The 23543-nt window shown below is 39.7% G+C and overlaps 1 protein-coding gene across 3 annotated transcripts in view; it reads right to left on the bottom strand.

Annotated features, from left to right (window-relative positions):
- The window catches only part of bmp7b (bone morphogenetic protein 7b), a 105364-nt gene that overhangs the window by 24155 nt on the left and 57666 nt on the right, over positions 1–23543 (bottom strand). For 2 of the 3 annotated variants that reach the window (XM_066670843.1, XM_066670841.1), the window contains exon 4: positions 21803–22006. In XM_066670843.1, the coding sequence (XP_066526940.1) occupies positions 21803–22006 (204 nt within the window). Of the gene's footprint in view, positions 1–17226; positions 18278–21802; positions 22007–23543 lie in introns of those variants that run through there. The other variant, XM_066670842.1, reaches the window with a different exon arrangement.

Consider the following 23543-nt stretch of genomic DNA (forward strand, 5'->3'; position numbering starts at 1 on the left):
CATTAGTCCCACACTTACCTTACACATATTTAGGCAAAGACAGCAGACCTTAAACTGCCAGCACAACTGATTTACAATCTCTATTTTCAAAATGGAGTACATGCTACAACCATTTGCTTAAAGACAGAGACTTGTTGATTAAAGAAGTAAAGTCAGGTGTGCTTCTGCTTTATTGAAATGAAATATGCCGCCACACCTGATGGAACTTGATTAAACCTAGACTTGTTCATTATAGATTAGCTTTAGGGGAGCTGTCCAAGAAACTGGCTAGGTAAACAAAATATTATTTACCATTTCTTATAAATTTTAAAATGATGTTGCTTACAGAAACTCTGTGCCATGCTTGTATGCATCTTTGCTTCAGACATTGTTCGTGAAGCTAACTTTTTATTAGAACTTTCCATCTAGTAGCAATGGTGCAACTTTTTGTTACTTGCAGAATGTTCTGTTCTACAATATATGGAGCTACTTTTATGCTCTGGTGCCTACAGATCTTTCCTCTTCATCTTAAATTGACCAGAACTTACTATGTGGCCTCAGTAGCAGCAGTGCGGTTGTCCTCCATCAATGCATGGCTTAGAAGCACTTGAGCAAGGTGCTTGCAACTGGCTGCAGGAGATGTTTGCCCACAGCTCCAGGAGTGGGTTCACTACCTCTAGTGCACTATTGTGTATGTGTTCACTACCAAAAATTAAATGCAGAATACAAAGTTTATAGCACTTTGTCAAACAATTGCACATTTACACTTACATATAATTCTGTGACTACAATAAAATCTGTGATTGCTTCATCATGTTCAGGGTAAAAGTGTCATTGAGTGCATGGCCGGAATGTTAGATTTGTCAAAACTTTGTTGTTCTGGTATTCTTATTATTTGCTGTGTATATTGTGATGTGGGAAGTGTGTATTTTCACTTTGGTGTATAGATTTGTTCTTTTTCTCTTTCTTTTTTTTTTGTAAATTGGCATCTTGAAGACCTACTGCTGGACAGCGTATAACATCAATCTTTGCATTATGATGATCCAATCAATGGATTAGGAGGAGTGTCTTGTGCTTAAGACTTAGGTTTTAAAAGACAGATTTTGACAGGATATGAGAGGTATGTTTTAGTGAGAGAGATATTCCTCCGGACCAAGTCCAGACTAGAGGAGGAAGTGGGCCGCTTGGTCCCCAGGACAAAAGTAAACCTAGAGAGTGAAACATCAGAGCGAATCGCTGCATTCAGAGGTGGTGGATTGGAGGTTTGTGCAAATGACGATTCCCGCGACAATGTAACCATAACCCTAACTTCCCATTTGTCAGTATCAGCCTAATTCCTGTTTATGTCTCTGCCACATGTTGCTCTCCAGCCTGTATGTCCCTCCCACTTGCTGATCTCTGGCCTGCAGAGATACACTTGCAATGAAGGGAGAGCTGGGCCACCTGTACAGGAGCAGTTTACACACCATTGGCGAGCTGCTGCAGCTCTGGTTGGTGGTTATGATGGCTACCCAGAATGGGTTTTTTTTTTTTGTTTTGTTTTTTTTTTGAAAATGTAGTTCATGGGAACATATGTTTGTTCCCATGAACTCCAGTAACAGCCTCTGCTTCTGTTGAAACACTGGACAAAAACTATTTTCCTCTCAGTTGAACTTATTTTACATTTGATAGAATTGGGTAAGCTCAGAGGATTATTTTAAAGATTACTAATTTAGGGCTTTAAAATGTATTTGATTTTAAATCGTCACATCACAGGGCCCCAAACACTCACACAAACCTACATAGGCACACAAAGAACACACATAACTGTGGCAGCAACACTACTACAAGTTTAGAACCTGCTTGTTTCAAATAATTTTTCTGCTTTGTCAGTGAGCAGGGAATACTATTCAATTACACCATGATTTTCTTCTAATTATTTTGTGCAAATATTGATAAAAACAGAAGTGACTGAAGCTGGAAGGGTGTTTCTGATCCAAAACTATTCTTCCAGCATCAGTACCTGAGTTCACTAATGCCCTCATTGCTGAACTGTTTTCACACCTAGTGTAAAGCCTTCCAAAAATGTAGAAGCTGGGAAAGTGAGACAACCTATTAATACAACTCATTTTAGATTGAATATTTGAGTAGCCCATACAATTTTAAAAGGCCTATCCAGTTTTATGCCGTTGCAGATTTTAATATTAATAAAGCAGTAGCACACATGATCAGTTGATTGAAAAGCAGATTATAGCTTAAACAAGTAAAGTCAGGTGTGCTCTTATTTTTTAGAAAGGAAACCTACCACACCACCAGCCATTTGTGGATACTGGAAACCCTTTTCTATGCTCACTGGCTTACTTTATCCTCTTCAACTTAGAACTTTTGAACATGTGCCAAGTTTCTCTGCACAGCATTCTCAGCATGCCATAAACCTAAGCAAGCTTACCAATGCCAGATTCCAGAGGACAGTTCAAATAAACACTGATATCACAGGGTAGGAGTATCTTATTTTCCCCCCAAAAACAATCTGAATACTCCCACCACATCCAAGAAAAGTGAGTGTGAACTGTGTGCGCCGTCCAGCATTCTCCCATCCCCTGCTGTGATAATTCCATGAATCAGCATATTTACACAGAAGAAAATGGCACAAAAAGAATAAAGTGAATAAGGTTAGCATCAGGAAGGTCTACTCAAATGGAGAGAGAAGGGGGCATATTGACTCACATTATTCTGATTATACCCAAATTCTTCATAACCCTTTCATTTATGAAACCAGGGTTGCCATGTTTAATAATATTTTGCTGATTGAGAATGCATCTGCAGAAGATTTGAACATAACATGAAATATGCACACCTGAAGTTTTCAGATTATATTTACTTTCAACAATTTTTTTATTCCAAACATAGTGTTGTTAGGCCAGGGGTGATCGAAGAAGAATTTCCACATTGTGGACAATAAATTTTATTCCACTTTTTATATTATATTCTACTTTAGCCTAATAACCTCACAATTCCAAGAATTGAGAAAATATTTTTAGCAGTGTACGAACAGACGGAGGCAGACGCACTTGCTAAAACGCAATGACATTTTATTTACAACACAAGATAATACAGAGACAGACTAAGATAACTAGACAGAATACTAGACAGAGAGACTTGGACAGAATGAGAGGGAACTGGACAGACAGGGAACTAGACAGAGAGCTAAAGATGCTAAACTAGAACACAGAGCACAAGGAAGGAACTAACATAGCAGACTGTCTCATATGTTCCTAGATTTGCTTCTGTTCCCTTTGTTTGTCAGACAGACAGACAGACAGACAGACTAGGGAGAGTGAAACAAAGGTGGACACAAACCAAAACAAGGCACATACAAGACAAACAGACTTGCAAGCATAACTAATGTCCAACAACAGGAAGCGACACAAAGGAACTTAAATACACACAAGGACACCTGAGACCGATAACGAGGGGGCAGGATTACAAATGAGGCTCTGACGAGGAGGAGGAACTGAGGCGGGACTAGGACGGAGACAACAACAACAAGAGCCATGTGCTACGTGAGCACATGGTGGGAAAAACAGATTTGTCCTAAAAAACAATGCTCTCTTTAAAGATTTTTGATGACCTTGGCTTAAAATAAGTGTATCTGTGGCATGTTCACAGCGTGTCTTACTGCATAAACTGTGAACATACAGCATATAGTGTGGCATTAACCTTTATTTTTAAACTTGGCAGTCAATTACTTAAACATGCAGATGTAATTTTACTTATCTGACCCTCCAACTTATGATTGTAAATGTTTAAAATTAAATGTTGTATTGTATTGTATTCTCGTTGTTGCTAAACTTTATGTAATGTCTTTCAGTGGTCAGGCTTGAGTATTTTGACAGCCTTTGCATTTCTTCTTTTTAAAATATCTTTGTTTCTTAAAAAAGAGTCGCAGTCACACAGCTCCAGGGGCCTGGAGGTTGTGGGTTCGATTTCCGCTCCGGGTGACTGTCTGTGAGGAGTTGGTGTGTCCTCCCCGTGTCTGCGTGGGTATCCTCCGGGTGCTCCGGTTTCCTCCCACAGTCAAAAAACACACGTTGGTAGGTGGATTGGCGACTCAAAAGTGTCCGTAGGTGTGAGTGTGTGAGTGAATGTGTGTGTGTGTGTGTGTGTGTGTGTGTGTGTGTGTCTGTGTTGCCCTGTGAAGGACTGGCGCCCCCTCCAGGGTGTATTCCTGCTTTGCGCCCAATGATTCCAGGTAGGCTCTGTACCCACCCTGAACTGGATAAGCGGTTACAAATTAAAGAATGAATGAATGAATGTTTCTTAAAAACAGTTTTTCATAGTTTCTGAAATACTCTTTACATCCCAATAGAATTCAATAAATTAAATGAACTGCTAACATAAAACATTTTATTTATGGTTGCCATGGTGACTTAGTGCCCTGTGAAGGACTGGCGCCCCCTCCAGGGTGTATTCCTGCCTTGCGCCCAATGATTCCAGGTAGGCTCTGGACCCACTGCGACCCTGAATTAGATAAGCGGTTACAGATAATGAATGAAAGAATGAATGAATGGTGACTTGGTGGTTTGCATGTTCACCTCCCAGTGCTGGGATCTTGGGTTCAAGTTTCTGTATTCTCATCATGTCTGCATGGATTTCTTCCAGGGTCTCTGGTTTCTTCCCCAGTCGAAAAACATGGAGACTATGTGGATTGGCTACTCTAAAAAAAATTCAATGTCTCACTTACAAAGCTCTGCCATTCCCGTGTTTTAGGGTAGTGGCTTTAGAAGGAGTAGGAATGTACGGGGTGGGACTTTTTTTGTTGAATTTTATTTTAAAAAATTACAGGTTTCTACACAATCTCCTAGTCCAGTTTATATTATCTTTATAAGATTGTTTTTGTAGTGCCCCGTAAAAGAGGAAAGTGTTTATGTCTGGAATCCATATATAATATTGCTTGGTTGGGACCAAACAAGAAAATGATACATTGTTACACTTTTTATTCTTTTTGATACGTTTTGTTACATGATTCTTGTTTCACACTGTCAATTTTACAACGGAACCAAAGTAATTGAAAAAGGGATATATGATGCGCATTGGCTTTTTATTTTGTAAGCAAGTCATTGGAGTCACTATATGGGCTTAATATACCTTAATGCATCAGCGTTGTGTGTGTTTACTTGAAGGTAATTTTACTAGAGAAGTGGCTCTGGTTTTAACCAACTGGAAACACAGGTGGAAAAATGTATTAAAAGGACAAAGAGCACAAGAAATTCTCCCATTACCTGAATAAAAGAGGGTCCACTACAGACATAATGTCTGTCCTCTGAGCATTTACTTCTTTTTATGTAACTCTCTTCCCACATGATGCAATTGTTTTTATATCTTGGTATATCACATCCTGTGCTAGGTTCATTTTTGATGCCTTTGGTTTGTGCTGCATACATACTTTAAACAAACTGCACTACAGATGTTCAGTGCTCACCAGAGTTCATACTATAACGACTGCACTAACAGAACATCAGGGTTTGTTTTAATCAAACCAAAGCTGAACACACCCTAAAACACAGAAACAAGTAAAGCTTGATAAATTACACAGTGAGAGGTGTGCAAAGTATTGTCTTCAAACACAATTTAGCTACATCTTGCTACTTAAGGCGGTACAGAAAACTAAACGAAGTTATAATAAATACACAAAAAACACTAATAATAAAGAAATATACACTGATTTGTTATGTATAGTTTATAGATCATTAAGTGGCCTGCTAGAGTCCAGTTTCACCTTAAGATTTTAAGTGTATGTACCTTCCAGCACATTAATAAGTTACTGAAATGAAACATGTTTTGCTTTGGTTCTCTCTGTATGATACTCTAGTGTTTGGTAGGGCATTATTTCATATTTGACATTTTTTAATGTGTTTGCTAATTTAATAAACAGCTACTAGAAACATTTAGTAACAGTTACTTCCACATACATTTATTAGGAAATTTGTAAAGACTGTTTGGATGCTTGGGAATTAACCTACATAAAAGAAAAATATATTTTTTAGAATTAATCCTTCATGAAACATCCACTGTCTACCAGACTAAACCAAGCAAACATGTTTACATCTTTGACTTGTTGGCTAGCTTATAAAAGCTGTTAAGTATGCTTATAATAGCCATCTTTCTTTCAGTGTGTTTCATTTTGTCATAAAAATATCTAATCCTTTGTGTTTTCATTTAATTACTTGCATTTTAAACATACAGAAAAAAAACAGAGAATTGCTCACTGAATACATGTTGGTGATAGCTGTGTTGTACTCTGTTTACTGTTTGTGTTAAAATGTAATATAGGTGCTATTATATCGACATGGGGCGGCACGGTGGCGCAGCAGGTAGTGTCGCAGTCACACAGCTCCAGGAACCTGGAGGTTGTGGGTTCGATTCCCGCTCTGGGTGACTGTCTGTGAGGAGTTGGTGTGTTCTCCCCGTGTCCGTGTGGGTTTCCTCCGGGTGCTCCGGTTTCCTCCCACAGTTCAAAAACACATGTTGGTAGGTGGATTGGCGACTCAAATGTGTCCGTAGGTGTGAGTGAATGTGTCTGTGTTGCCCTGTGAAGGACTGGCGCCCCGTCCAGGGTGTATTCCTGCCTTGTGCCCAATGATTCCAGGTAGGCTCTGGACCCACCGCGACCCTGAATTGGATAAGGGTTACAGATAATGAATGACATCGAAATGTCACATGTAATTCTCTATTCTCTTCAGATGCACTTTTGAAATGTTTGAACCCTGTCCCTGCAAATCCTGGGCCAGGGGGCACCAGTCAAATCTTGCCTAAGGCTTCAATTTGGTCATTTCAAGGCTGAAATGTATCTTTTGAGATATTTTGCATGTTCTTAAGTTGAATGGTATCAACTTACAGATGCATACCAGTTTTTGTAACAATTAGTTGACTATAAGATGCATTAAACATTAGTTAGAGCTGATTTTGTAATCTGTGAATTTGTCCCCTTTAACTTATGTAAAATACAGACAAATAAGAATAATGTTCTGGTAAAGTGCCATCATCAAGCCATCTGGGCTGAATAGTTTGGTCTGCACAATACTTATAATTACAAGGGTTCCAGGACTATTGTGTGGTGAAACAATTCTAAAGCTGTCAAATCTGTTTAAAACTGACTGGGCTGATGACAGGACACAACTGGGCCATATTTTGTTGTGTAAAATTTAATTTACATTTCTACTTAGGCATGGAGTTTGTGATTAATGCAATCAGTGCCTAGTTGTGCAAAGGTTGTGAATTTTTCTCAGAGTTAGAGCAGGTTGATTTAATTCCACTTTTTTAATGTTTAACATTAGTATTTTCATACATTTCAGGTTGCAGGATGCATGCAAATCTTGGTTTTTTGTTTGCCCTTTACTAGGCTTTGTTGCCACTTCTTTATAACCTTTAAAAATATTAAGGCTCTTCTTATTCTACTACTTTCATTGTTATTTTAATTTTCTATGTGCACTACTCACACAGAATTTCTGACATTTATAATTTCTCTTTCAATCTCTTAGCTGAAACCTGGCAACCACACAAGAATAAGCCCTCTTTATACAGTCTGCAAGGATTAAAGCATTATGATACAGTCTCCTGTTTTCCAGATGCCCATGTGCTGGACATTGCCAGCCTGCTTCTCATGGTGCTGTGGCTGCGTGATGATTTTAGCATCATTGGCCTACATGTGGGAACAAGTTCCATCTCCGCCCAGTGCAGCGAGGTCCTGAAGGAGCATTAACGCATGTTTCTGGACAAGAAGAAGAAGCCAGATGCCAGGATCATTGTGGCTCCACTGACAGGGATGTAAATCATACTATACAGGATTTATGGGCTCCACTTCTGGCTCTGGGATCAGTGCAATGAAGCTGGCATGGACTATGTCAAACACTGGGAGAGTTTTGGGCAGCACCTGGTCCTCTACCTCCAAGATGGCCTTTCTCAAGCTGCATGGGGTCCATAGATCTTCCTAGGAACATAGAGCAGGTCCATCCAAGTGTACCAGACAAGTAAGTAGAATAAACATTGAATATGTAAGTGATTTTAAGGATATAAATGTGATATAAAGGTGCCACAGCTGAAGGGAGGATGAGATGGCCATACACACAAGTAATATTTATTAACAGAAACAAAAACAAACACAACAAACAGTGAAAACAAACATAAGCAGGGCAAAGCAAATAAAAAGAACAAAAGACTGAACTAAAACAACCATGAATTGATCTGGTGTATGACAAACACTCATACATGCACATACAACACCTGACAAAGGATTACTGAAACCTACAGGGGATATCAAATCAAATCAAATCAAATCAAATTTATTTGTATAGCGCTTTTTACAACTGATGTTGTCACAAAGCAGCTTCACAGAATTCCAGTAAGACAAAGATTTGACATGAAATGTAAAAAAATATATATGCACAGGAACACAGATAAGAAACACCTGGGAAGGATAATGAGATGGCAGGACCACAAAGAAGGCACAAGTAGGAACACTAATGACAAGACGAGGCTAAGGCTGAGACATAGCTATGTGCTAATGAAGCACATGGCACACATTGAATAAAAATACAGAGCAAAAACACACGAAACAGGGCAAAAGCATGACAAAAGGTGCAAGACTGCTGGAGTCAAGAGCCACCACACACAGCTGTATCCAGGACATGGGGTAAAACTGTTGCATTCCTTGTGTCAAACCACTCATTAACTGAGACAACGCCAGAAGCATCTTACCTGGGCCAAGGAGAAAAAGGACTGGACTGTTACTCAGTGGTCCAAAGTCTTGTTTTCAGATGAAAGTAAACTTTGCATTTCATTTGGATATCAAGGTCCCAGAGTCTCTAGGAAGAGTGTAGAGGAACACAGTCCATGCTGCTTGAGGTCTAGTGTAAAGTTTCCACAATCAGTGATGGTTTTGGGAGCAATGTTATCTGCTAGTGTTGGTCCACTGTGTTATATCAAGTCCAAAGTCATCGCAGCTGTCTACCCGGAAATTTTAGAGCGCATCATGCTTCCCTCTTCCCAAACTTTATGGAGATGTGGATTTAATATTTTCAGCAAGACTTAGCAGATGTCCACACTGACAAAAGTACCAATACCTGGTTTAATGACCTGTGCTGGATTGGCTAGCAAATGTGCCTGACCTAAACTCCATAAAGAATTTATGGGGCATTGTCAAGAGGGAGATGAGAAACACCAGACCCAACAATGCAGATCTGAAGGCTGCTAACAAAGCAACCTGGGCTACCATAACACCTCAGCAGTGCCACAGGCTGATTGCCTCTATGCCACACGGCATTGATGCAGTAAATAATGCAAAAGGAGCCTTGACCAAGTATTGATTGCATGGATGGACAGGTGAATTTTAACTTTTAAATTTATTAAAATTAATTCATTATCTGTAACCGCTTATCCAATTCAGGGTCGCGGTGTGTCCAGAGCCTACCTGAAATCATTGGGCGCAAGGCGTGAATACACCCTGGAGGGGGCGCCAGTCCTTCACAGGGCAACACAGACACACACATTCACTTTTGAGTCGCCAATCCACCTACCAACGTGTGTTTTTTGACTGCGGGAGGAAACCGGAGCACCCGGAGGAAACCCACGCGGACACGGGGAGAACACACCAACTCCTCACAGACAGTCACCCGGAGCGGGAATCGAACACACAACCTCCAGGTCGCTGGAGCTGTGTGACTGCGACACTACCTGCTGCGCCACCGTGCCGCCTATATCAAAATTTCTTTTTCTAAAAAGTACTTTAACATTATTATAATCATATACTAAACTTAATTTTGACACTTGGATCCAGCATAAAAAAACCCTTAATATTCTTCTTCAAACTTCAGCAATCTCAGACCATTACCAATAATCAGACCATCTTATGAGCTAAAACTCTGTCATAAGACCTACATCTCTTGCTCCTGGGTTAAACATTCACCACTTACAAACCAACAATATACAGAACACCTTGCAGGTTTATTAACTAAAAGCTACTCTCCAACAAACACAGTGAAATATTAGGTACCTTAATATTTTGAAAATGCTGACAGGTATAATTGATGTGAATATTTGTTTTAGTGCATTGTCAACCTTCTCAATGAGAGTGTTAAAACCTCTTATGATTAATCATTTATCACTACACACAGTTAGGTTTGCAGTTCATTAACTAAATTCTTCTAAAATGTTTGAATAAAGCCCTGGTAGTCTGTGAGTGTGCATATTTGTGACGTTTTGTAAAAAAATTATAATTTTTTCATTAAAGAATTTGTGTCATGTTTTTGATTTATATTTAGATGGTCTCTGTAAATTATGCTTAGTCCACCTTTGCCTGATAATCTCCAGCTGTGTACATAATTATAGCCTGAATTGTTGGCTTCATTTAGTGCTAAATACCAATCACGTTAGAGAGTGACAAAGAAAACATTGAAATTCTGATCAGTAAGTGTTCTTATATTTACAAGAACAAACTTTAGTTCTGAGGAGCTCATGTTGAAGTACAATAAATTAGAATAACACCAAAAAGTTAATTTATTTCAGTAATTCAGTTGAAATTCAAATTATATAGATTAATTACAATCAGTGATCTATTTCAAGTGTTTATGCTTTTAGTGTTGACGATTATGGCTTACAACCAATGTGAAATGTGGAAGTTATCCCAGTAGGGGATACACCACTCCAAGTCAGTTGATTAGTGGTGTGGATGCTCACTGGTTGAACCACCACAGGCATGTAGGACTCAAGTGTAGAACAACTAGATCTCAGAGCAGTCAAAACTCAAAAATAAACAACAACAAAGAATGGGATGAAAATATTTGTTATATAGATACAAACCGGATTCCAAAAAAGTTGGGACACTAAACAAATTGTGAATAAAAACTGAATGCAATGATGTGGAGATGGCAATGTCAATATTTTATTCGTAATAGAACATAGATGACAGATCAAAAGTTTAATCTGAGTAAATGTAACATTTTAAAGGAAAAATAAGTTGATTCAAAATTTCACAGTGTCAACAAATCCCAAAAAAGTTGGAACAAGTAGCAATAAGTGGCTGGAAAAAGGAAATGGAGCATATAACGAACAGCTGGAAGACCAATTAACACTAATTAGGTCAATTGACAACATGATTGGGTATAAAAAGAGCTTCTCAGAGTGTCAGTGTCTCTCTGAAGCCAAGATGGTAATTCCACCATTGTTGCGCAGAAAGATAATGCAGCAATACCAGAATGGTGTTACCGGCGTAAAATAGCAAAGACTTTTAAGTTATCATCATCAACTGTGCATAACATCATCAAAAGATTCAGAGAATCTGGAACTATTGCTGTGCGTAAGGGTCAAGGCCATAAAACTCTACTGGATGCTCGTGATCTCCGGGCCCTTAAACGTCACTGCACCTCAAACAGGAATGCCACTGTTAAGGAAATAACAGAATGGGCTCAGGAATACTTCCAGAAAGCATTGTCAGTGAACACAATCCACCGTGCCATCTGCCGTTGCCAACTGAAACTCTACAGTGCAAAGAGGAAGCCATTTCTAAGCAAGCTCCACAAGCTCAGACGTTTGCACTGGGCCAGGGGTCTTTTAAAATGGAGTGTGGCAAAATGGAAGACTGTTCTGTGGTCAGATGAGTCATGATTTGAAGTTCTTTATGGAACACTGGGACGCCATGTCATCTGGACCAGAGAGGACAAGGATAACCCAAGTTGTTATCAACGCTCCGTTCAGAAGCCTGCATCACTGATGGTATGGGGTTGCATGAGTGCTTGTGGCATGGGCAGCTTGCATGTCTGGAAAGGCACCATTAATGCAGAGAACTATGTTCAGGTTCTAGAACAACATATGCACCCATCTAGACGTCATCTCTTTCATGGAAGCCCCTGCATTTTTCAACAAGATAATTCCAGACCACATTCTGCAGCAATCACAACATCATGGCTACGTAGGAGAAGGATCCGGCTACTGAAATGGCCAGCCTGCAGTCCAGATCTTACAGACCTATAGAGAACATTTGGCGCATCATAAAGAGGAAGGTGCGACAAAGAAAGCCCAAGACGATTGAACAGTTAGAGGCCTGTATTAGACATGAATGGGAGAGCATTCCTATTTCTAAACTTGAGAAACTGGTCTACTCTGTCCCCAGACGTCTGTTGAGTGTTGTAAGAAGGAGGAGGGATGCCACACAGTGGTAAAAAATGACCATGTCCCAACTTTTTTGGGATTTGTTGATGCCATGAAATTTTGAAACAACATATTTTTCCCTTAAAATGATACATTCTCTCAGTTTAAACTTTTGATCTGTGATTTGTGTTCTATTCTGAATATAATATTAGATGTTGGCACCTCCACATCATTGCATTCAGGTTTTATTCACAATTTGTTTAGTGTCCCATATTTTGGAGTCCGGTTTGTAGATTAAAAGTCAAAAAGGTAGCATCAAATAACAACAAAATGTATTAGAGAAAAGGATATTAAAAATATTTGTCACTGTACAATGTACAACAAAATGTGTCTTCCACATTTAACCCATCTGGGACAGTGAACACACACACAAACACACACACTAGTGCACTATGGGCTGTGAACACACATCCAGAGCAGGGTGCAGCCATCCCCGGCATCCAGGGAACAGTTGTAGGTTCAGTGCTTTGCTCAAGGACACTTCAGCTGTGGATGTTCAGTCTTGTTGGAGTTGTTGGGGTTGGAATGGTATGTCCCTCTGGTGGACCGACTTCTTTTAGACCTTTTTTGAACGTCCAGGGATGTTCCTTGTTTACTGGGAATGACTTTTGGGTTTTCATTGTGTAATGGTTGGCTCTGGCATTCCCAGTAAACAAGGAACATCCCTGGACGTTCAAAAAAGGTCTAAAAGTAGTCGGTCCGTCAAGGACATATTTTAAACGTCAGTGGACGTCCAAAATAAATTGAAAACAAGTCAGTTATTTCAGGACCAATTGACAACGTCAATGGACATCCGAAATGCATTGAAAACAGGTCAGTTATTTCGGGACCAATTGATAACGTCAATGGACGTCCGAAATGCGTTGAAAACAAATCCGTTATTTTGGGACCAATTGACAACATCAATGGACATCCGAAATGCGGGACCAATTGATAACGTCAATGGACGTCCGAAATGTGTTGAAAACAAATCAGTTATTTCGGGACCAATTGATAACGTCAATGGACGTCCGAAATGTGTTGAAAACAAGTCAGTTATTTCGGGACCAATTGATAACATCAATGGATGTCCGAAATGCGTTGAAAACAAGTCCGTTATTTCGGGACCAATTGATAACATCAATGGACGTCCGAAATGTGTTGAAAACAAGTCAGTTATTTTGGGACCAATTGACAACGTCAATGGACGTCCGAAATGCATTGAAAACAAGTCCGTTATTTTGGGACCAATTGATAACATCAATGGACGTCCGAAAGGTGTTGAAAACAAGTCAGTTATTTCGGGACCAATTGACAACGTCAATGGACGTCCGAAATGCATTGAAAACAAGTCCGTTATTTCGGGACCAATTGACAATGTCAAAGAACGTCCAAAATGCGTTGAAAACAAGTTTTAAATCAGTTAAAATAGAGAGAGAGAGAGAGAGAGAGAGAGAGAGAGAGAGAGAGAGAGAGAGAGAGATAGATATGAGTGTCTGAGAGCGAAAGATAGAGAGAATGTGTGTTTGAGAGAGAGAGAGCCCCTCCCCTTCAGATAATGGTTACTCTGAGTTTAAATATGGCGCCAAAATAAGTTTCAGTGGATGATTTTTCAACGGTTTGTGGAAGCAGGCATTACTAAAACAGCGGAGGGGGCTCGTATATTCAGAGGTAAGTGATATTTAATCTTAATAAAAGTTTAGTTTCACTCATTCTGGTAAAGTATAAGTATTTAAAGAGCAACAGCTATGCTAGGTTAGCATCTCAGTAAAGACAAGTGAAGGAGTAAAGGAGGATAATAGTTAACCCATTCTGTATAAAAAATTGTAAGTAATATTACATTATTAACAGTAATGTTTTTGACATTTATTTCAGCAGGTCTGGGTTGCAGTTACATGCAAGCCACCTTGCTAACAATGCGAATGTTAACCAAATACCAAAAGAAGTGCTGGGCTGGAAAGTATAATCATACAATACCATTTGCGCAGGCCACATTTGTGCTTTTTCAAATATGTGAAAATCATCAAAGTAACGGTACTTTTATCTGAAGTTGTGCGTAAAATACCGATATATTGTACTCTGTTATTACTTTTACTTAGAAAATCAATACATATAATTTTATCAGGTGCACCAAAACATTTACATATGATACAATATTTTGTTAGACTGACAATTTGTTTATTTTCCCAAAGATTTAACTGTGAAATATGAATGTTGTGGGGAACACTAATGCAAGTATGTATTTTATTATATTGTAGAATTAGTAATAATATTTTAAAACTTATAAGCGGTGATCTGATTATTAATGAAAGCATACATGTTTTGAGTCAATACTGTCCATCCTCCAGCACACCTTGCATATGTCACTCAAGCAAAAGCTAGAAAATGTGCCACTTTTCAATGTTGCAGAGATCTGAAGGTTTCAGTACTTTTATCAGGCAAGTCAACAGATGCATCAACAGCATTGTCACCAAATGCCCAGTGCTGGTGGCAAGGGAACCAACATCATATAAGTATTATTGTATCTTTTATACATCTGAAAATATTATATATAATATTTATAATATTATTATAATATTTATAATATAATACTATAATATAATACTAGATTTATATTAGTTTTTTTTACTGTAAGACCATAATTAATATTTTTTGTCTAATATGGTTTCCTTATTCTAGCTTATTTGTGCTACACTATTGTCTTAACTACTTAACACTATTGATATAATTTATTGGATTATTATAATGAAGCTTTCAAAAGCTAACAGTGAACAAAATTCACCAGTTCAGTGATGGATTTACAGCTGTACTCCCTAAAATACACATCGCCACATTGACGTTGAGATGAGAGAGGACTTCAAAGAAGCTTACAGGTTGTTATTTGACAATTATTGGATCAATGTGGCTTCTGTGCTTTCATTCATTCATGTATTCATTCATTGTCTGCTTGTCCAGTTCAAGGTTGTGGTGGGTACAAAATATGTACATACTACCTGGAGTCACTCTGTGCAAGGTGGGAACACACCCTAGACAGGGCACTAGTCCTTCACACAGCACCACACACCCACACATTCACTCAAGCACTCACACAATGGACACTTCTGAGTAGCCAATCCACCTGCCAATGTGTGTTTGGATCATGGGAGGAAACCAGGAGCACACAGAGGAAACCCATACAGACACAGTAAGAACACACCAAACTCCAGAGGGAGGCACCAATGTAAATTGATAGTTAATAGGTATGGGATCATTATTAAAGCATTTTTCTTCATGATGTATAGGCATTGACTTCAAGAATAAACTTGTTTTTCTTGACTTACAACTCTGACCCCCTCATTAAGTATGATAAAGTAAACTGTTGCCATACCAACTGAAATAGTCACAGTCAACGGAAAAGTCAGTATTATGTCTTAGTGTGTCATGCCAAGTCTATTTCTGTTTTTCTGTAGGGTGAACCTACAACATTATATCTGATAATTCAGCTGAAAGATCAGGACTGGGAAAGTAGTGTTTCCAGAGGACGCCAGAGTGTGCTGAAAGCTGAGTTGAGGTTTGCTGTCATAGTGCAGTAGATGAGGCCTTCTTCACAAACTCCTGTATGTATCACAACTTCAAAACTGAATACCCTGCACACCTGAAAACACCATGACATTTCTCCAGAGATGCATTTTAAACATGGAGTTGCAGAGTGTGACTCGAGTGATCAACCCCCTGTAAACAATGTAAAGCTTTCATGCGTCCACTGAACCAATGCACACAATTCCTGCATAGAAAGTTGACCTTTGCCAAACTCAAACATCACATTGGCCTGTGCGTGGACATGTATAGCATAACCTGTGGTATATGACTGCCAGATGTGTACTGAAAACACAAGAAATAATTTTCCTTCCACTGTCATATTTTTATTAATTAAATGTATTGGGTTAAACAGATAAAAAAAAGGTAAAATTGAATGTATATAGTAAAATGTCAGTTTTGCGTATTTCCTCTTCAGGTGGATTTTTATTCATTTAAAAATTGCTATATTTTTGATTTTGCCTTTTTACTTAAGTAATTGTTTCGTACACTGTTGATTATGGAAGCTTATCAATATTAAAATAAAAATGAAAATGTAATATGCAACAAAGCAATAACATTTTTAATTTAAATTTCCCTTTCGTACATGCAAGTTTTATCTCAAAATTACAATTCAATAATTCTATTTACATTTGCAATTTCATAGACTATTGACATTTATGTTTATTAACTGAAGCTATATTGTGCATGTTTACAACTAAATAAACAGCATAGAAATTCATTATTATTACTTGTGTGAATAATTCTGGTACACTTTAGTCACCACAGGGTACAAAATGGTTTTTCACTGGGGTGGTATTTATAAACACCGTGACCCTGAAATGGAGAAGCGGAGAAGAAAATGATGATGAAATGGTATTTATAAAGCTAATGTTAATGATACATTTTAGCCCCTAAGTATATTCCAAGTATATTAACTAATACAAAAACATGACTACATAAAAGAACACTGAAAGGTACTGTATTTTACCTAAAAGAGGTACAGCCCCAGTGACAAGTTTTTGTACACTCTGTACTTTGTTCAAATCTGTACTTCATTTTCTTAGGATGTACATTTTTGTTTCATTTACATGTGTAATCGAATACAGAATTTTTTTTTAATATATTTTCTTTAAATATATATATTTTAAATACATGTATACATGTAAATGTGTGCCATATTTGAGTCACATATTTTGGGCTAATTACAAAAATTTGCAAATATGTTTAAATATTTTGCTTTTACCTATGGGTGTAATGTTTTTTCCAACCAGGATTGTGAACTGATAGGTACAGTAAAATACTAATAGAAGTGTTAAATAATGGATACTATTAAAGAAATAATGGTTAAACTATTAGGAACCATTAAGTGCTAATGGGTTACATGATGGAAACTGTTAGATGTAGACACCATTAAAAGCCAGTCTGAACCATTAAATTCTTAATGGAACACTTTGAAAGTACATTTGTAATTTGACTCTGTTACTCATCTTTTCAAAGTTTGTTTGTCTTTTCAACTTTAATTCAGTTTTTATTGAATGACATTTAGGTATGTGATTTCAATGTTGAAATAACGGCTTTAAAAGGACGTCTTTAATGTGACTTTTTTAGTCGCCTTTTCAACGTTTGTGTTTGGACGTCTTTTCAACTTTCATTTTCAACCTTAAAAAATGCTGATTGAACGACATTTAGGTACTTGATTTCAAATTTGAAATAACGGCTTTAAAAGGACGTCTTTAATGTGACTTTTTTAGTCGCCTTTTTAACATTTGTGTTTGGACATCTTTTCAACTTTCATTTTCAACCTTAAAAAAACGTTGATTGAACGACATTTAGGTACATGATTTCAACGTTGAAATAACAGCTTTAATAGGACATCTTTAATGTGACTTTTTTAGTCGTCTTTTCAATGTCTGTGTTTAGATGTCTTTTCAACTTTCATTTTCAACCTTAAAAAAATGCTGATTGAACGACATTTAGGTACGTGATTTCAACGTTGAAATAACGTCTTTAAAAGGACGTCTTTAATGTGACTTTTTTAGTCTTTTCAATGTCTGTGTTTGGACGTCTTTTCAACCTTTAAAAAACGTTGAGTAGATGACAGTCAAGTATGTTATTTCAACTTTGAATCAACGGCTAAATGTTTACTGGGTTATCTCAGAAAATTATATACTATTCTAAGACCAATTTTTGAAAACATTTTTAATACAGAAATGTTGGCCTACTGAAAAATATGTACAGTATATGCCATTATCCAACGCTTATCCGAGTCCAGGTCGTGGGAGGAAGCAGTCAGAGTAAAAAAACCCAGACCTCCCTCTCCCCAGCCACTGTTTCCAGCTCCTCCCAGGGTATAACGAGGCGTTCCCAGGCCAGTCGAGACATGTAGTCTCTCCAGCGTGTTCTTGGTTCCCCTGGGGCCTCCTCCCTGTTGGACATGCCTGGAACACCTCACCGGGAAGGAGACCAGATGCCCGAACCACCTCAACTGGCTCCTCTGTAGAGGACCAGTGGCTCCACTCCAAGTCTCTCCTGGAAGTCCGAGTTCTTAACCCTGTCTGTAAGGGAGAGTCCAGACACCCTGCGGAGAAAATTCATTTCAGCTCCTTGTACCCGCGATCTCATTCTTTCGGTCACTACCCAAAGCTCATGACCATAGGTGAGGGTTGGGGCGTAGATTGAACGGTAAATCGAGAGCTTTGCTTTTCTGCACAGCTCTCTCTTCAACACAACGGACTGGTACAGAGTCCGCATTACTGCTGACACTGCACTGATCCGCCTGTCAATCTCCCGCTCCATCTTTCCCTCACTCGTGAATAAGACCCCGAGGTATTTGAACTCCTCCACTTGAGGCAGGATCTCACTTCCAACCTGGAGAGGGTACTCCACCATTTTCCGACTGAGAATCATGGAATTGGAGGTGCTGACTCTCATCCCTACTGCTTCACACTCGGCTGCAAACTTGTCCAGCAAGAGCTGGAGGCCCCGGTTTGAAGCCAACAAGACCACATCATCCGCAAAAAAAGGCATAGAATCCTGAGGCCACCAAACTGGACACCTTCCACCACTTGGCTATGCCAAGAAATTCTGTCCATAAAAATTATGAACATAACCGGTGACAACAGGCAGCCCTGACGTAGTCCAACTCTGACTGTTATCCAGTCGGACTTACTGCCAACCATACAAACCAGACTCCTGCTCTGTTTATACAGGGACTGAATAGCTCATAGCAAAGAGCCCAGTACCCCATACTCCCAGAGCACCCCCCACTTAATATCCCAAGGGACATAATCAAATGCCTTCTCCAGATCCACAAAACACATGTAGACTTGTTGAGCAAACTCCCACGCACCCTCCAGGATCCTAGCAATGGTAAAAAGCTGGTCTTGTGTTCTACAACCGGGGCGGAATCCGCATTGTTCCTCCTGGGCCTGAGGTTCGACTATCAGTCGGACTCTCTTCTCCAGTACCCCCGCATAGACTTTTGCAGGGAGGCTGAGGAGTGTGTTCCCCCTATAGTTGGAACACATCCTCCGATCCCCCTTCTTATAAAGGGGAACCACCACGCCAGTCCAGAGTCACTGCCCCAATGTCCACGCGATGTTGAAAAGACGTGTTAGCCAGGACAGCCCCACAACATCCAGTGCCTTGAGGAACCCGGGGCAAATCCCATCCACCCCTGGGGCCCTACCGCCAAGGAGATTTCCTACTACTTCAGCCACCTCAGCCCCAGTGATAGATGAGCCCTCCCCAGGATCCCCAAACTCTACTTCCTCTGTGGAAGTCATGCTGGTGGGATTGAGAAGATCTTCGAAGTATTCCTTCCACTGCCTAATGACATCCCCAGTCAAGGTCAACAACTCCCCATCCCCACCATATACAGTGTTGGTGGAAAACTCTTTTCCCCTCCTGAGTTGCTTGATGGTTTGCCAGAATCTTCTCGGAGCCAACTGAATGTCATTTTCCGTGTCCTCACCGAACTCCTCCCACACCCGAGTTTTTGCCTCAGCGACCAGTCTCAATAGGACTCTTTCTTCAGCTTGACAGCCTCCCTTACCCAGGGTGTCCACCACCAAGTGCGGAGATTGCCACCATGACAGGCACCCACAAACTTGCAGCCACAGCTCCGTTCAGCTGCCTCAACAATGGAGGTCCGGAACATGGCTCATTCGGACTCAATGTCACCAAACTCCCCCAGGATGCAGTCGAAGCTCTGCCGGATGTGGGAGTTGAAGATCATCCTGACAGGTTCCTCTGCCAAACGTTCCCAGCAAACCCTCAATACAGGTTTAGGCCTGCCGGGTCTGTCTGGCATCCTCCCCCGCCATCTAATCCAACTCATTTGACAGCTCAGCACCTCTCTTCACCCGAATGTCCAGAACATATGGCTGCAGGTCCGATGATATGACTATAAAGTTGATCATCGAAATGCGGCTTAGGGTAACCTGATGCCAGGTGTACTTGTGGACACCTTTATGCTCGAACATGGTGTTTGTAATTGATAAACTGTGATGGGCACAGAAATCAAATAACTGAACACCACTCGGGTTCAGATCAGCAGGGACGTTTCTCCAATGGAAATCCAACAATGGAGTCCCCAGAATGAGTACTCTCCAGCACACCCTCTAGGGTCCCCAGGAAGGCCAGGTACTTTGAACTGCTGTTTGGTACTTAAGCACAAACAACTGTCAAAGCCCTTTCCCCAAACCAAATGCGCAGGGAAATTACCCTCTCGTCCACTGGGGTAAACCCCAACATACAGGCACTAAGCCGGGGGGCTTATAAGTAAGCCCTCTCCTGCCTTATGCCTCTCACCCTGGGCAACTCCAGAGTGAAAGAGCATCCAGCCTCTCTCAAGGAGATTGGTTCCAGAGCCCATACTGTGTGTCGAGATGAGCCCAACTATATCTAGCCAGTATCTCTCAACCTTGCGCACCAGCTCAGGCTCTTTTCCCACCAGAGAAGTTACATTCCATGTTTCTAGAGCCAGTTTCAGTAACCGAGGATCAGAACGCCAGGGTCCCCGCCCTCGGTTGCCACACGATCCACAGTGCTCCAGATCCGGATTACTACTCTCCCACAAGTGGTGGGCCCATGGGAGAGTGGACTCATGTTGCTCCTTCGGGCTGAGCCCGGCCGGATCCCATGAGTAAAAGTCCGAACACCAGGCGCTCGCCAAAGACCCCCTTCGGGTAACCCTACGGTAACCCTACTTCGGGCAAGGGAAGCTGTGTTTTCATCTGGGTCTTTATGGATCACTTTTTGTCTGGCCCATCACATAGGACCAATTTGCCTTGGGAGACACTACCAGGGGCTGTTGCCCCCGACAACATAGCTCCTAGGCTCACGCAGGCACGCAAACCCCTTCACCATGTTAAGGGGGTGATCCAGGGAGGGATTAATTAAAAATTAATATTAATGATGGTTTGCAACAGTATCAGTTGTAAAGAGCACTATAAAAAATAAATGTTGATTCATTGACTGGCTGATTGATTTTGGACATTACTAAAGTTCATTTTCTTAGGAAACTTTGACACCACGTATGCATATTGCCCAGAGAATAGCTTGCACTCAAAATTTCTTCAAAATTAATTCAAATGATCTGAAAACATGTGGATGGAGATGGAATGGATTAATCAGCATGACTCTTTTGTTCTGTATAAAATAGAGATTTAGAAAATAAAGAATTCTCTTAATATAAGATATGAATCATGCAATCTATGTCATCTTAGCTGATGGTACATAATACTTCTTACTGCATGTAGGCTATGTTGTGTCTGATGTGCTCAAAACAGAGGCAGACAAAGCCTTTTCTGTTCTCATCTGATTTGTTAAACATATTTGTGGATGGTGGACACATTTGCATAAAACAAAAATCTACATATCATCTGATACAATGATTTTGTATTTGAAAAATACCAAGCTATGGAAATCTTTGCATACATTTTTTAAGACAGCTTCAAATGTTTGTACCTTCCCAATCTCCAATCTCTTACATCCCTGACTGATTTGCCTTTCTCTACATGATATTGTTTTATATTTTTTCATCCCAGCCTACTCTCACTAGTATACTAGTAAACAAATATACACACAATTCCTGCCTAACCTGCAGTGTTGGCCACGCGGAGTGCCTCCTGTGTTTTGGTAGGTTTGGAGCGGTTGGTGTTGCGTTGTTTGTTGCTGCCCTGTGCAGAGCGGACGCTACGGATGTGGACCTCAGTGGCTTTGAAAAAGGCCACCATGAAGGGCTGTTTATTTTGTGGGCCACTGCGGCCGATCAGGCCCACCACTCGTGGGTTTACACTCTGACCTGCAGGGCAAGATGGACATGCTTCAGAATACACATTACAGGTTCACAGGCACCAAATGCCAGAGAATTCCATTGATATTATACATTCTGTCACAGAATGAATAGTGAATTTGAACCTTTTTGAGATGAAATGTGATGAAACACACCAATCAAAATCTAGATGCTGATATGTATGATTATTGTTAAGTACTATTAATAACTAACTCCATTCCAGTTCTGGTATATGAAGTTTTCATATAAATACGTCTGGTCTTTGAATTTTTCCTCTGTTTAATTTATTCCTTATATGTGCATAGAAGAAAATATCCTTAATTTATTTGGTTGTTCTCATATGTGTCTGTTTATTCTGATCACATACATTAAAATAATGCTAGCTGTGATATAAAGTCAAAGTTGCCAGCTGCCTACACCAACTGAGTGTCCTGAGAATGTATCATAACATGCCCATCTGACTCCCTGTACTTTCCTACAAGCTCAAGAGTTTCAGTGCACATGTGCACACACTTGTTGTTAAATTTCAGTAACAACTTCTTTTAAAACAAATCATGATTAAACTAGAATTTGATTATCCTAGACAGTGAATGCATCGAAAACTTGCCACAAAATAATTTTTTGTGTGTGTATCTGTCTGAAGATTGTGATTCAAATGCAGTAAATTTAAAATGTATTAAATGGATTATTATTTAAATGGAACATGTTCATAACTATGCACTAATTTTTGGACCAAATGTTCCTCTTTTTGCTATTTCTTTTTCCTCTTTTTTAAACATTGTGAATATACAGGTGCTGGTCATAAAATTAGAATATCATGAAAAAGTTGATTTATTTCAGTAATTCCATTCAATATATGATATATTTCAAGTGTTTATTTCTATTATTTTGATGATTATAACTGACAACTAATAAAACCCCAAATCAAAAAAAAAATCTCAGGAAATTAGAATATTACATAAGACCAATACAAAAAAAAAAGAATTTTTAGAAATGCTGTCCAACTGAAAAGTATGAACATGAAAAGTATGAATATGTACAGCACTCAATACTTAGTTGGGGCTCCTTTTGCCTGAATTACTGCAACAGTGTGGCATGGCATGGAGTCGATCAGTCTGTGGCACTACTCAGGTGTTATGAGAGCCCATGTTGCTCTGATAGTTCCCTTCAGCTCTTCTGCATTGTTGGGTCTGGTGTATTGCATCTTCCTCTTCACAGTACCCCATAGATTTTCTATGGGGTTAAGGTCAGGTGAGTTTGCTGGCCAATTAATAACAGGGATACCATGGTCCTTAAACTAAGTACTGTGGAAACTTTACACTGCACCTCAAGCAACATGAATTCTATGCCTCTCCTCTCTTCCTCCAGACTCTGGGACCTTGCAAAATTTACTTTCATCAGAGAATATAACTTGGACCATTCAGCAGCAGTTCCGTCTTTAGCCCAGACAACACGCTTCTGATGCTGTCTCTTGTTCAAGAGTGGCTTGACACAAGGAATGCGACAGATGAAACCCATTATGTTTCACAAGTCTCTGCAGGGTGCA

This window comes from Hoplias malabaricus, chromosome 5 (assembly GCF_029633855.1).
Source record: "Hoplias malabaricus isolate fHopMal1 chromosome 5, fHopMal1.hap1, whole genome shotgun sequence".
Taxonomy (NCBI): Eukaryota; Metazoa; Chordata; class Actinopteri; order Characiformes; family Erythrinidae; genus Hoplias; species Hoplias malabaricus.